Source organism: Hypanus sabinus, chromosome 7 (assembly GCF_030144855.1).
Source record: "Hypanus sabinus isolate sHypSab1 chromosome 7, sHypSab1.hap1, whole genome shotgun sequence".
NCBI lineage: Eukaryota > Metazoa > Chordata > Chondrichthyes > Myliobatiformes > Dasyatidae > Hypanus > Hypanus sabinus.
The window spans coordinates 170823476-170839796 of record NC_082712.1 but is presented as its reverse complement, the minus strand read 5'-3'; the positions used below and the strand labels follow the sequence as shown (position 1 = coordinate 170839796).

The window sequence follows — 16321 nt, the reverse complement described above, 5'->3', positions numbered from 1 at the left end:
ATGCACTTGTACTTAAATGTACTGTTTCATTACATTCCTTAGTGCAAGTCTTATAGTGGATTGATTCTCTAAAATTGCATCACTTCACTTGCCTTGCCTGTAATAAAATCCATTTGTCCTCCCCAGCATTCCTACTTTGACTGATCAAAATCCCCTTATAGTCTACAATAAAACTTTCTTTACTGTCAACACTTAATTTTGTGTCACCTGCAAGGTTACTGATCAAGTCTTGGATATTCATATCCAGATCATTTAAACAAGTGATGAATAACATGCCTACATAGAATTAAGTAGGCAAGTATGAACAGTAAAATAAAACCTCACCTGTACTCCTTCACCAAGCCCTCAATTCTCTAATCTCACAATTTCTGCTTTAAAAGGCTATCTTTTTCTCCCTCCTCACACTAGTCTCCAGTCTATAACCATTGATGCCATTGTCCAATCTGGAACCTATCAATCTCTGCCTTAAGTACACCCAACCTGACTTCCAGAGCTGCCTGTAGTAACAAATTCACCACCCTCTGAAATTCCTCTGCATCTTTGTTTTAAATGGACATCCCTCTAATCTGAGGCTGTGCTCTCTTGACCTAAGCTCCCACACCATGACTCTTAATTACCCATATCTTCCTTTATTGGATAAAGTGGCATCCAATTAGCCCATCAATGAGACTTGCATTTTTTAAAGTTCCTGTTCTCTCTCCAAGTAGCTGCACAACATATACACAGCCTTTTTCAGACCAAAGCATCACCACTATTACCAACCTCCTTTTTATTGGCTGCTCATAATTAGTTATTTGGCCATTGACTACCTCTTAAATTCCTAGAAAGAGAAAGCTCACAAGCTTGCATCATCAATATTAGGGAATGTTTCTAGTGTTTGCAGATGGCTCCAGAGACCTCATAATGCTGGTGCATCAGTGAATGTTTCAGAATGTCAATTAGAAAAAGGTTATTGAATAAACTTGCAGTTTAAATTATAGGAAATGTTAGCAATCCTTGCATTTCAGTAAATAGAGGATGTACCCCTAAATGTGTTTTTTGTCTGTTCTGATTCCTTCTCTGTATTGTGCAGTTCTAAGATGGGTGTGTCCAATAGTCATCCAGGTGTTTAGTTGGAAGTTAGACATTATTATAGCTGCAGTATTTATGGATCCCAGCTCATGGAAGGGTGGAAGTCGATAGGCTGGCTAAGCGATCTATGAAGGTCAGAGTTCTTCATCTTAATATTCCACTAAGGTAGAGGTGATTTTAATCTTAATATTCCACTAAGGTAGAGGTGATTTTAATTAAGTATCACATTCTCTCGATCTGGCAGGGGCTGTGGGGCATATGATTGAAGGGAAGACATTTATATGGAACTCAGAAAAAGATTACTGCACTTTAGAGGAGGGCCCAAAAGGGAGGAAGTTATAATTACTTGGCTTAGACTTGGCCATACTGGTTTAAATACTGTATTGTTTAGACTTGGTAAACATACTTAAGGTGAATGTAGACAGTGAGAGTCTCGCATATTATTGGAATGTAGGGCATATGGCTGGGAGAGAAGGCAGATCCTTGGATGCAATATTGTGACTCTGTATAGTGTGGTGGGATCTAGTCAAGAACCATGAGAGAAGCATAAGCAATTCTTGAAACTTGTTGGATTGTTGGACCCAATTTAAGTCTATAGTGTCGAGTGTTTATTTATTTACTTATTTAGTTAGTTATTGTCCTTACTATTGACATTATTTCTTCTTGGGGGTGGTGCTGGTCAGTTTTAGGACCACTCTTCTGAATCCTCCTCACACTCCAGTTCAGTAGTTGCCAGTAATGCACCTTTTTAGTTGGTCTACCAACTGCAAATTAAAAAAGACAATAGAAGAAGCAGCAGCTAGCCACACAGAGAGTTCAAAAGATCCAGTGACAGGTCATTCAGGTGTTTCTGTGTTCCAAAGTTTCAGTTGACTATGAAGAAAAGATTATCAGACAAAATACCAGTATTGACATGTGAGGTCGTTGCTATCATTTTAGCCTTGGAATGGATTGAAGTAGTATGGCCTGATTATGTACTTCTGTGCTCTGAGTTGTTCTTCATCTTGATATCTCTATCACTGATTTGGTCATGAATGTACAAGGGATAATTAGTAACATTGCAAATGATACCAAATAGGTGGTAGAAAGTTATCAAATATTACAGATGGATCTATATCAGCTGAGGAATTGTAAATGGGGTTAATTTAGATAAGTATGACATTAATTATTAGTATTTACTTTTTCACTCATTTCCAGGAGCTGGAAGATGCTTTGCTGGTCGATAACTGGGATTTTTTGGAGGATTTAGTTTCTAAACTTCTTCGTGGATGTTACCAACGCAAAGATATAAGGTAAGTTCTATGGCCATTTCTAAGCAATACTCATTTTTATATGCACATTTCAATTTGTTCATGTTGCATTTCATGTTAGGGTAATTGAGATTATTGTGTTTTATGAGGTAGAGGTTAAGATGCCAGACTTGCAAGTGTCCGTGCTAGCAATATCTTTCTGATGTGGCTGTGGTTAGGCACACAGAATTTAGTAAGTATTAGTTTTACCAAACTTCAAAGGAGCAAAAATTTAGAAGCATGCTGCAGTTTATCTTACTGATACATGCACTTGTTCTCAAAAACTAAGTTTTCATTATGAAATTTCAAAGGCAAGCTTTTCATTAACTGGCTGAAGAAGAGGTAATCTGATAGCAGGGGACACTAGATAATGGAATAAAGAAGAGGTGGGGAACTAAAGGGAGGTGATGGGTAGGTCTTGACAAGGAAGGGGAAAGAGAAGGGATGAGAGGGCCACCAGATTGAGGGGAAATGAGAGATTATCAGAAGTAGGAGAAATTGATGGTCAAGCCATCAGATTGAGAACAACCAAGACAATGAATAGATGAACAGTACCCAATAGGAGATTGACCACAGGCAGAAGACTTCTATCTCAGAAAGAGTGAAAAATGAAACAGTTGGAGTAACTAGACCTGGAGGGTACAAAGCCACACGACATTTCAGTGGCATGTGGAGCTATTCAGGTACTCCATAAATAAAGGCACAAAAACATAGCCAAAACTCAAATCTACAATTGTTATAACACCAAGAGAAAAATTTCTCCTCGTTTCAGTTTTAAGTGGCAGGGAGGAGATTTCAGTAATGGGAAACATCCTCCCCACGTGCAACATATTGATCCCTGTAGTTGTTACCCTCACAACATTTTGCACTTCTCCGCAGGCATTCTCTGATTTGTCCACTGCATAGATGAGTCCCTTCTTTGCCACGCCCTCATCAGTCCAAGGACATCTCAAAGTGTAGAGCTTCACCTGCGAGGCATTTTCTCTGATGGGAAGATGCACTGTGGGAAGCTACAATAGCTGTGGCCAGCTCTTACATCAGCTCCTTCAAATAATCTCTTGGTTTTTTAATCTATTCCATGAAGTTACCATACTTTAACCCACTGACCCCTTGAACTCCTCCTTCACCACCTTTTTTCCATGAACTCCAAGCCTGGAGTCTCATCCCTGACAGTACCACTTCATAGACTAATCTTGTCCATTTCCCCATCTAAATTTGGCCTCAGCTGTTAATTAACAGCAGTTGGTTGCTATGGCATCATCAATAATATGAGCAAAAAATGCATCTCTCCTTCAATACTGGGATTCAATACTTCAAGTGCAGTCTAACTAATACCTTATGAAGCCTCAGCATTATTTCTTTGCTTTTATATTCTAGTCCTCTCAAAATGAATGCCAGCATTGCATTTGCCTTCCTTACCACCTATTCAACCTGCATGTTAACCAGAAGAGGGGTCTTAGCCCAAAACTTAGACTATCTATTCATTCCATAGATGCTGCTTGACTTGCTGAGCTCCTCCAGTATTTTGTGTGTATTGTTTTGGATTTTCAGCATCTGCTGACATTCTCGCGTTTAAAACCTTTAGTAGGGAATCCTGCACAAGGACTCGCAAGTCCCTTTGCACCTGAGTTTTGAATTTCCCCCCTTTTAGAAAATCTATGCTTTTATTCCTTCTACCAAAATACGTGACTTACCTACACTATGTTCTATTTGCTGCTTCTAGGCCCATTTTCCTAATCTTAAGTCCTTTTGCAGACTCCCTACTTCCTCAGCACTACCTGCCCCTCCACCTATCTTCATATCGTCCTCAAGCCTGGCCACAAGCCATCAATTCCATCATCCAAATCATTGATGAGAAAAGGAGGAGTCCCAAATCCAACCACTGCCCCCCCCCCCCCCCATAGAACATCACTGGTCACAGACAATCAGGGGGATCTCAGTGTGAAGAATGCAAAGTAGGAAAGTAGGCATGCAGTTATAGCAAGCTAGCCATTTGAAAGGAGAATTGCATGTTATTTAGATAGGGTTGGATTATTAAATAAGGAAGCTGTGTTGCAATTGTTGAGATGACAGAGTTTAGTTTAGATTTGCTTAAAGAAAAATCTATTGCCTTTGAGACACAGTAACCGGATTAGCCTTAAGAATTTGGATATGGAGAAATATATATAAAACATGCCCTATACTTATTAGAATTTAGAAGACTGCAAAGTGACTTCATTGATACCATGTATTTCTGACAGATTGGCAAAGTAAATACAAAGGGGCTGTATCTTTCGGCTGGAGGTCTAGTGTCATAATCACAAGATATGATATCTAATTATACAATTGAGTTGAGACATTTTTATACACACTTCAGAGTGCAGCGAAGTTAAATATATTCTAGGCTGAGAACAATTTTTAATATCACCAGCATATGTTGTGAAATGTGTTGACTTAGCAGCAGCAGTATAATGCAATGCATAATAGAATTACAGTAATACAGTCGACCTTCTCTAATCCGACTACCTGTAATCCTGTTCCTTCAATAATCCAGCACTGATTTCAAATTTTCCACACAACTGTAATTTCAAATTTCCTGGGCCACCGTACCAATCTGCTGCACATTGTTTTGGTTGCACTAGATCTGTTCACATGTTGGCACACTCTTGTAAGTACAGACAGGCGATTCCTGCTTGTTTTCTTGCATTTATTAATTTCATTTGCATGAGGCACAGCTGCCCAGCACACATCCATCTCACCCACCAGCGGTGGGGGAGCTGGTGCGTGCTGGGTCAGTCCGTCTTCTCACCCACCTGCCGGCAGTCGCGCATTGTCACCCGGCTGGTGCTCCGTTCACTTCTGCCTACGACCTTAGATCAGACATGGCGACCCGCTGAATTTAAGCATATTACTAAGCAGAGGAAAAGAAACTAACGAGGATTCTTCAGTAACTGCGAGTGAAGAGGGAAAAGAGCTCAGTGCCAAATCCCCGACTACCTGGCGGTCACATGAAATGTAGCATATAGAAGACCTCCTTTCCCTGACTACTTCTGCTCACCCAGATGTGCTGCCAACACCAACAGTTTTTGAAGAAACTGTTGTGCCAGTTTTAGCACCAGTTCCTGATGCTTCACTCATTTTTCAAGATGAAGATGATGATCCTGACAACCCCACACTTGCAGACATGTAACTTTGCCTGAAGTTATATTAAACATCTCACTTTAGAAGTGGAAGTGCTCAACTGTTCTGTATAAGTTAATTCCTGTACATTTACCTGTACTCTTTATTTTATCAATGCCTGTACAGTATATTACTTTATTAAAATTTCACTTGCTACTCATTTAATATTTCTGTTTCATTATTATCTAACTTGGACTGAGTTACATGATATTTTAAAGGTATGATGAGGCGGTTAGCTATTACTTAATGAGATCCTTCTGTAATTCGGCATTTTCACTAATCTGGCACTCCGCAGGTCCCAACGGTGCTGGATTCGTGAAGGTCAACCTGTATATTAAAAATTAAATAAGTTGTACAAAAATAGAAATAAAAGAAGTAATGAGTTAGTATTCATGGGTTTAATGTCCAAGATGCAAGATCAGCACAATCTTGAATAGTGGAGCAGATATGGGGGGTGGGGGGATGTTCCCTTTTTGTTATAGCTGTCAGCTGTATTGCATTTCAGCTTTGCCTTCCGCCACTGATAGGAAACCACTTAAGTTCTTGCAGAATTCATTTTGTGATCCAATTGACTCCTTTCCTTTTTCCCCTACCCCTCCAGTATTGCACCATCAGAGCAGATTTGTGCAACCCTATTATATATTAAGTGACATATCCTTTTTTTGTTCTTGATATTTCATCCCTCTTCTGGGAGGACAGCTGTTCCACAGAAGTCAATTCATTGCATATTTCTGGTTTAAGGCCGAGTCCAGCTGCCCCAGTCAACTTCCATGTCTTAATTCAATTTATTCTAAGATACTAATAGTTAAGACCAACTGGTAATTTGTCAATCCTGGATCACAGTATTAGGTAAACCACCTCCTCTCTGAGGAAAACTAATACCCCATCTGTTACTTTCATAAATGCACCGAACACATTATAGTTCAGAAGAAATTTTTCATTGGAAATCAGGCCTGAGGAATTAAATATTAAATATTTTATATATTAGATATTTTATATCTTAAATATTTAATTTGCTCTGATCCATAGAATTCTGGTGTCTGTAGCTTGCATTGCCTCGATATATAAATAAAATATCAAAAGTTCAGCAATACTTAATCAACTTACTGTTGTTAATTTTTATAATTTCAGCATCAAAATACATATTATCAAAGAATGTATAAATTAATCAGCCTTGAGATTTGTTTGCTTACAGGTAGCAAGAAATCCGAAAGGACCCAATTTTAAAGAAAGACTAACCCCCAACCCTTTCTGTGCACAGAAAAAGAGAAAAAAACAATTCGCGCAAACAGTAGAAGCAAGCAACAACATTCTGAACCAAACTGAATCCCCAGAGTAGGCCCAATGCCTCGGTATTCAGTTCATCATATGAAGGGGGTAAATCGCTACAAAGTTCACAGACATGAAGCATAGAGGCCAGGGCAGACTCGCAGCTTTAGTATTGTGGAGAGAGGGGCCCCCAGTCTGTCTGAGCCAGTGTTTAAACTGTTCGAACAGCACCAAATTTGTTTCTGAGCTAAATCCATTCTGGCAAATTTCCATCATATCTGGGATCCAATTTTCTTGATAGCACTTTGTACCATGGCAACAATTAAAAACAGAGATTTTGTAATAGCCACTGTGATTCATTATTGGTAATTGCACTACCAGAAATTTACTTGATATACAGTTGGCCCTCCTTATCCGCGGGGGATTGGTTCTGGGAGTCCCCATGGATGCCAAAAAACGTGGATGCTCAAGTCCTTTACTTAACCTGTCTCAGTGCGGTGGACTTTAGGACCTGGCAGAGCTCTGGACCTTATTTAAACTGACTCAATGCGGTGGATTTTAGGACCTGGCAGAGCTCAGGACCCATGGCTGCTGCTGTTCCTATTCCGTTGACAGCAAACAATCATGATTGGAAAATAAAGTGGAAATAATAAAGCGATTGGAAAGAGATGAAACGCCATCGGTCATTGGAAAAGCATTAGGCTACAGTCAGTCAATGATAGGAACAATTTTAAAGGATAAAGTGAGAATAATGGAGCACGTGAAACGCCCTGCCCTGATGAAAGCTACAATTATTACTAAGCAACGCTGTGGTTTAGTTATTGAAATACATACATTTCTTAAGTGTTTTATATGCATAGAAATGTAAAATATATACTATATGCTAAGACAAACGTTTTACTAACTGACGCTAAGTAATACCGGATGTACCTGTTCTGACTTATTTATACCTAATACAAAGTTAATGCTGTATATATAGTTGTTATACTGTTTTGTTTAGGGAATAATGATGGAAAAAAAAGTCTATACATGCTCAAACAAGTGCTGGAGAGAGAACTTACGTTTTTTTTTTTCGATCCCGATCCGCGGTAACCTATGCACATCCTCCCGTATACTTTAAATCATCTTTAGATTACTTATAATGCCTAATGTAAATGCTATGTTAGTAGCTGCTATACTGTATTGTTTAGGGAATAATGACAAGAAAAAGGTCTGTGCAACCTCAAATAACGAGTTCTGGAGAGAGAACTTCTGGGTTTTCCTGATCCCGGTTGGTTGAATCCGCGCATGTGGAACCCGCGGATAAGAAGGGCTGACTATATTCATCAAAATACTGTAGTATGGTTGATTGGAAGTTTCTGAACTTTTGCCGGTAAGGATGTACCAGTTGGGGACTTAGCATTGAAAGGATTGGAGCCAAACTCCAAACGGCAGCTCTTCTTATATAAAAAAACACAAACCCCTGTAAAATACCCCACTGTGCTTTTCAGGAACATTTGTAATAGAGATCCAAATAACCTTTTTATCACAGACGAGACTTGTGTAGATATAAGCATGGAGGTAATGAGTGGTAAAACGTATTGAATGAATACATTGCGATTATATACCACATAAAGAAATATTACGGTACTCCATGTAGAGAAAAAGCATGCAAGCAATAAAACAGAAGAATTAGAACCAGGAATAGGCTATCTGGTCATTTGTACCTGTTCTATTATTTATCTACCTTTTTTGTCATTATTTCCATATCTTTCAATTCCCTTCAAGAAATTTCTCCTGTTTTCAGTTTCAAGTAGCAGGAAGGATGTTTCTGGTCAGGGAAATGTCCTCCCTGCATGCAACCTATTCCTTGTAAGAGTTTTATCATTTTTAATGTAATGCTGGCTATACCTGGTTAAGTCTTCCACGCTGGTTCAGGCTCCTGAACCATGGCACTGAACTGTTAACTGAATGCAACCTATGGACTCACTTTTAAGGACTATACAACTCGTGTTCTCCATCTATCTGTTTTATCCTTTTTTGTGTTTACACAGTTAGTCCACACATTGGTTGCTTCTCAATCTTTTTGTGTAGTTTTTCCATTTATACTTCTGTATTTCTTTGTTCTTCTATGCGATTATTTCCAGGGCGCCTAGGGGCAACTCAAGTGGCAGCAGTAATCTTAATGGATATGATTAAATATTGTCATTTCAGCTTGATACAGTTAAAAAGCACAACTGCTTCCAAGGTCATTACAGTCAACAAAGATGTGTTAATGCATTTAAACGAACTATCGCTGCTTAAAACTGACGGAAACCACAAGTGTGTTTAAGAAAACGGAGTTTTAAGCTCCCAATATCGACTATCTTGTTGCCAAAGGTGCAGACTCTGATGACTAAAATCGATGATCGCGGTGCTAGGGTTCTGAATCAGAGGGACATTAGGACTGCTCAATGGACCTAGCAGTTAAGTGCCATCCTTTTTACCTATCACGAGAGTTCTCTGGGGTTATTTTGTAGAAGTATACATTCCACCTCAGGTCAATGTCAATTAGGCTTTAGATGATCTGAGCAATGGGATTAACAAACATAAAACGGCGCATCCTAATGCCTTCACTGTCGTTTTGGGAGATTTTAACCAGGCCAGTCTGAAAAAAATCACTAAGCAATTACCATTAATGGATTACTTGCAACACCAGAGGCAACAACACACTGGACCATTGCTACACCACCATCAAGAATGCCTACCGTGCTATTCCACACCCTCACTTCCAGAAGTCTGATCACCTGGCTGTACTTCTAGTCCCTGAGAATAGGCAGAGACTGAAGACTGCAGCACCAGTAGTAGGACCAAGAAGGTATGGATAAGGGAAACACTGGAGTACCTACAGCACTGATTTGAATTGGTGGACTGGACTGTATTCTGGGATTCATCTTCAAACCTGGATGAGTATGCTGCAGTTGTTACCGACCTCATTAAAACCTGTGTGGATGAGTGTGTGCCTAAAAAGACTTGCTGTACATTCCCAAACCAAAAGCCGTACATGATCTGATGAAGGCTAGATCTGTGGCATTCAAGTCTGGTGACCCAGGCCTGTACCAGAAAACCAGGTATGATTTGCGGACACCTATTTAAAGGGCATAGAAAGAATTTTGAACAAGGTTGGAGGTGACATCGGATGCATGACAACTCTGGCAGGATTTGCAAAATATTACTTCCTACAAAGCAAAATTCAATAGCATGAATGGCAGCAATACTTCATGACCAGATGAACTCAACGCCTTCTATGCCTGCTTTGAAAGGAAGAATACAACTACAGTTGTGAGGTTCCCGGGAGTTTTCAAGGACATTTTCAACCTCTCACTGCTATGGGCAGAAGTTCCCACTTGCTTCAAAATGGCAACAATTATACCACTGCCTTAGAAAAATAATGTCTGTTGCCTTAATGACTATTACCTGGTAGTGCTCACATCTACAGTGATGAAATGCTTTGAGATGTTGGTCATGACTAGAATGAACTCCTGCCTCAGCAAGGACCTGGATCCGTTGCAATTTGCCTATTGCCACAATAGGTCAACGGCAGAGACAATCTCAATGGCTCTTCACACGGCTTTAGACCTGGACAACGCCAACACCTATGTCAGGATGCAGTTCATCAACCATAACTCAGCTTTTATTGCCATCATTCCTACAATCCTGATGAGAAGTTGCAGAGCCTGGGCTTCTGTACTTCCCTCTGCAACCGGAAGACCACAATCTGTGCGGATTAGTGATAACATCTCCTCCTTGCCGGATCAACACTGGTGCACTTCGGGTGTGTGCTTAGCCTACTGTTCTACTCTCTATATGCCCGTGACTGTGTGGTAGACATAACTCAAATACCATCTGTAAATTTGCTGACGATACAACCATTGTTGGTAGAATCTCAGATGGTGACGAGAGGGCATACAGGGGTGAGATATGCTAACTAGTGGAGTGATGTCTCAGCAACAACCTGGCACTCAATGTCAGTAAGACAAAAGAGCTGATTGTGGACTTCAGGAAGGGTAAGGTGAAGGAACACATACCAATCCTCATAGAGGGATCAAAAGTGGAGAGAGTGAGCAGTTTCAAATTCCTGGGTGTCAAGATCTCTGAGGATCTAACCTTGTCCCAACATATCAATATAGTTATAAAGAAGACAAGACAGCAGCTATATTTCATTAGGAGTTTAAAGAGATTTGGTGTGTCAACATATACACTCAAAAACTTCTATAGATGTACCATGGAGAGCATTCTGACAGGCTGCATCACTGTCTGGTAAGTGGGGAGAGGGCTGCAGCACAGGACCGAAAGAAGCTGTAGAGGGTTGTAAATTTAGTCGGGTCTATCTTGGGTACTAGCCTACAAAGTACCCAGGACATCTTCAGGGAGCGTTGTCTCAGAAATGTAGAGTTCATTATTAAGGACCTCCAGTACCCAGGCCATGCCCTTTACTCGCTGTTGTCATCAGGTAGAAGGTACAGAAGCCTGAAGGCGCACACTCAGCGATTCAGGAATAGCTTCTTCCCCTCCGCCATCCAATTCTTAATTGGACATTGAACCCTTGGACACTACCTCATTTTTCTAATATACAGTATTTGTTTTGCACAATTTTTAATCTATTCAATATATGTATACTGTAATTGATTTAGTTATTATTACCATTTTGTTTTCTATATTATGTATTGCATTGAACTGCTACTGCTCAGTTAACAAATTTCTCGTCACATGCTGGTGAAAATAAACCTGATTCTGACCTACAGGAAAATGAACCTCGGGGTAGTATATCATGAATCCAATAATAAACTTTGAAGTCACCAACTTTGGATTAATATCCAAAATTACTGAATGGTGAAAGTTCTGGAGGTCTGGGCTGTGTCTTTCTGATTTTCCTGAATATATAATGGCCAGGCACAAATACATGTAGCACAGAAGCAGTCCTTTGGCCCATCATGTCCTGGCCGACCATCAGCCACCCTTTTGCATTAGTCCCATTCTTTTTCATTCTCCCCGCATACTCATCAACTTCAGTTTTGTACACTGGAGGAATTTACAGTGGTCAGATAACCAAACAATGTGCACATCTTTGGGATGAGGGTAAAAACAGGAGCACCCGGGGAAACCCATGCTGTTATAGGGAGAATGTGCAAACTTCATACATGTAGTACCTGAGGTCAGGATTGAACCCCGGACTATGGCACGGTGAGGTAGTGGCTCGACTAATTGTGCCATTGTGCCACCCAAAATATGTTGGAGGAAAACTACATATAGTATATGTTTAAAACATAACTCAGCAACCTCATGCTAATTAGTTTAACCTCTTTACAAGGAAAACTTATAACTCAGGACAAAATAAATTTCTCATTTAGGAATTGGATTTTTCTTGAACAGAAAAGCCTACAAAAAGTAGTGGATACAGCCCAGTCTATCGCAGGGAAAGCGCTCCCCACCCTTGAGCACATCACAGAAAAGCAGTATCCATCATCAAGCACCCATCCTCCAAGCCGTACTCCAATCTCGCTGCTGCCATTGGGAAAGGGGAAACAGGAGCTTAGATCCCACACCACCAGGTTCAGGAGCAGTTATTACCCTTCAACCATCAGGCTCCTGAACCAGAGTGGATAACTTCACTCACCTCAACGCCGAACTGATCCCACAACCTATGGATTCACTTTCAAGGACTCTACAACTCGCACACAAAATGCTGTAGAAACTCAGCAGTTTAGCAGCATCTGTGAAAAAGAGTAAACTCTCTACAATTTGGGCCAAGAACCTTCATCAGGACTGGAAGGGAAGAGGGAAAGAAGTCAGAATAAGAAGATGGTGGGGGGGTGGAGAGGAGTTAGAAATACAAGGTGGCAGATGATAAAGCAAAACTGGAAAGGGGGGAGTGAAGTAGCTCGAAAGTTGATTGCTGGTGAAATTCATATTCTCAATATTATCTTGTATTTGCACAATTTGTTGTCTTTTACACACTGTCAGTGTAGTTTTTCATTGATTCTGTTGTGTCTTTGTATTTACTGTGAGTACCCATAAGAAAATTAATCTCAGTATATTATGGTGATATGTATGTTCTTTGATAATAAATTTACTTTGAACTTTGGATCTTAAAGAAAGCATATATAGATTTGTTCAAGGCAAATCATATTTAAATACCTGAATGCATATTTCATGAAGTAATAGTGAGTTGATGAAAATCATTGCAGGTTGATTGTATTTTCAAAGGTTATTTGATAAAGTGCAATGAAAGGGCTTGTCAGCGTAATTGAAGCCTGTGAAATAAAATTGACTTTGTGATTAAGAGATTTTCTTAATTGTGATAAAGAAAAGAAGATTAATGGTGAATGGTTGCTTTTTGGACTGGAGAAAGGTGAACATATTTGTTCCTCTGTGTGTGGTGTTGGACAGAAAGAGCATCTCCCAGGGCTCACTCAACTGTTCAATGGGTCATTGCTGATCATCCACTTCTATGTCCTATTCCTATTCTTTCTATTAGCATTTCTTAGCATTAAAAAATAGACAATAAGATACAGGAGCAGAAGTAGGCCATTTGGCCCATCAGGTCTGCTCTGCCATTCAATCGTGGGCTGATCTAATTCTTCCAGTCATTCCTACTCCCCTGCTTTCACCCCATACCCTTTGATGCCCTGGCTAATCAAGAACCCATATGTCTCTGCCTTAAATACACCCAATGACTTGGCCTCCACAGCCACTCGTGGCAACAAATCCCAGAGATTTACAACCCTCTGACTAAAGTAGTTTCTCTGCATTTCTGATCTAAATGAATGTCCTTCAATCCTGAAGTCGTGCCCTCTTGTCCTAGAATCCCCTACCATGGGAAATAACTTTGCCATATCTAATCTTATCAGGCCTGTTAACATTCAGAATATTTCTGAGATCCCCCTCATTCTCCTGAACTCCAGCAAATACAGTCCAAGAGCTGCCAGATGTTCCTCATACTGTAACCATTTCATTCCTGGAATTATTATCATGAATCTTCTCTGAACCCTCTCCAATGTCAGTACAATTGGCCCTCCTTATCTGCAAGGGATTGGTTCCAGGACCCCTCGCGGATACCAAAATTCACGGATGCTCAAGTCCCTTATTTAACTTGTCTCAATGTGGTGGACCTTAGGACCCAGCGGAACACAAGACCTTATTTAACCTGTCTCAGTGTGGTGGACATTAGGATCCAGCAGCAGAGATCTGAATCCGCAGTGTTTCTGTTCGCGAAAATAATCACGTTAACGATTGGAAAGAGGTGAAATGCATTCTGTCATTGGAAAAGCATTAGGCTACGTCGGTCAATGATCGGAACAATTTTAAAGGATAAAGTGAGAAAGGCTCTGCCCCGATGAAAGCTACAATTATTACTAAGCAACACAGTGGTTTAATTATTGGGTTTTTGATCCTCCACATCAACCCGACACGGTGGAGAGCGCAGTTGATAGCGATCTGCCACTAGATTGAACTTGGGAACTTCCTGAACCCGGCGCTGAAACGTACGTTCTTAAGTGTTTCATATGCATAGAAAGCTAAAACGTATACTATATACTAAGACAAACGTTTGACTAATTGACGCTAAATAATACTGGATGTACCTGTTCCAACTTACTAGTAAGAGAACTTCCGATGTTTTTCGATCCTGATGCACGATAACCCACGCACATCCTCCCATATACTTCAAATAATCTCTAGATTACTTATAATACCTAATACAATGTAAATGTTATGTAAAAAAGTTGTTATACTGCATTGTTTAGGGAATAATGACCAGAACAAATGTCTGTACATGTTCAAACAACAAGAGCACTTCTAGGTTTTCGCGATTCATGGTTGGTTGAATTCATGGATGCGGAATTCGCGGATAAGGAGGGTCAACTGTATATCCTTTCTAAAATAAGGAGTCCAAAACTGCACACAGTACTACAAGTGTGGTCTCAAGAGTGTCTTATGGAGCCTCAATATCGCATCCCTGCTCTTATATTCTACATCTCTAGAAATGAATGCCAACATTGCATTCGCCTTCTTCACAACTAATTCAACCTAGAGGTTAACCTTTAGGGTATCTTGCAAAAGGACTTCCAATTCCCTTTGCATCTCTGCATTTTGAATTCTCTCCCCATCTGTATAATAGTCTGCTTGTTTATTTCTTCCACCAAAGTGCATGACCATACACTTTCCATCATTGTATTTCATTTGCCACTTCTTTGCCCATTCCCCTAAACTATCTAAGTGTCTCTGCAGGCTCTCTGTTTCCTCAACACTACACGCTCCTCCACCTATCTTTGTATCATCAGCAAACTTAGCCACAAATTCATTAATGCTGTAGTCCAGGTCACTGAAGTACATCGTAAAGAGCAGCGGTTCCAATACTGACCCCTGTGGAACTCCACTGGTAACCAGCAGCCAGCCAGAATAGGATCCATTTATTCCCACTCTCTGTTTTCTGCCGACCAGCCAATGCTCCAGCCACACTAGTAACTTCCCTCTAATTCCATTGGCTCTTCTCTTGCTAAACAGCCTTGTGTGTGGCACCTTGTCAAAGGCCATCTGAAAATCCAAGTACACCATGTCTACTGCATCTCTTTTGTCTACCCTGCTTGTAATTTCCTCAAAGGATTGCAGGAGGTTTGTCAGGTAGGATTTTTCTCTCAGGAAACCATGCTGGCTTTGACCTGTCTGTCACATGCCTCTAGGTACACTACTCTTATCCCTAACAATGGATTCCAACAACTTCCCAACCGCTGATGTCAGGCTAACAGGTCTATAGTTTCCTTTCTGCTGCCTCCCACCCTTCTTAAATAGCGGGGTAACATTTGCAATTTTCCAGTCATCCAGTACAATGCAAGAATCTATTGATTCTTGAAAGATCATCATTAATGCCTCCACAATCTCTCCAACTACTTCCTTCAGAACCTGAGGGTGCATTCCATCAGTTCCAGATTTATCCACCCTCAGGCATTAAGCTTCCTGAGCACCTTCTCAGTCGTAATTTTCACTGCACAAACTTCACTTCCCTGACACTCTTGAATATCCGGTATACTGCAGACATCTGCCACTTCGAAGACTGATGCAATATACGCATGCAATATTCTGTCATCTCTGCATCTCTCATTACGGTATCTCCAGCGTCAATTTGTATTGATCCTATATCTACACTTGACTGTCTTTTACTCTTTATATACTTTAAAAAGCCATATATTTCTGTTTCTGTGTTTACTTAGCAGCTTTATGTACTTAAAAAAAATGTATCTCTGAGGACCTCTGCCTTCCATGGCACAGTAGTATAGCAGTTAGAGCAATTGCTTTACAGCTCCAGTAATCACCAGTTGAGTTTGATTCCCATTACTGTAAGAAGTCTGAGTTTTCTTCTGGTGCTCTGATTTTCTCCCACATTCCAGGACGTACCATTAGGGTTGGAGTTAGTAAGCTGTGGGCATGCTTTCGGCAACACTTGCGTGTTGCTTCCAGCACATTCGCACTGATTTGATTTGACTCAAAACGATGCATTTTTCTGCATGTTTCAATGT

The 16321-nt window shown here is 40.3% G+C and overlaps 1 protein-coding gene and 1 long non-coding RNA gene across 4 annotated transcripts in view; one reads left to right on the top strand and one right to left on the bottom strand.

Annotated features, from left to right (window-relative positions):
* Positions 1–16321, bottom strand: part of LOC132397391 (uncharacterized) — a 78463-nt gene that overhangs the window by 1587 nt on the left and 60555 nt on the right. Inside the window, exon 3 of one of the 2 annotated variants that reach the window (XR_009513359.1) lies at positions 5783–5846. The exons of the other annotated variant lie outside the window; for it this stretch is intronic. This is a non-coding gene — a long non-coding RNA (uncharacterized LOC132397391). Of the gene's footprint in view, positions 1–5782; positions 5847–16321 lie in introns of those variants that run through there. 2 annotated transcript variants of the gene reach the window in all.
* The window catches only part of LOC132397387 (uncharacterized), a 92332-nt gene that overhangs the window by 28848 nt on the left and 47163 nt on the right, over positions 1–16321 (top strand). For both annotated transcript variants that reach the window (XM_059976095.1, XM_059976094.1), the window contains exon 2: positions 2269–2363. In XM_059976095.1, the coding sequence (XP_059832078.1) occupies positions 2269–2363 (95 nt within the window). The remainder of the gene's footprint in view (positions 1–2268; positions 2364–16321) is intronic.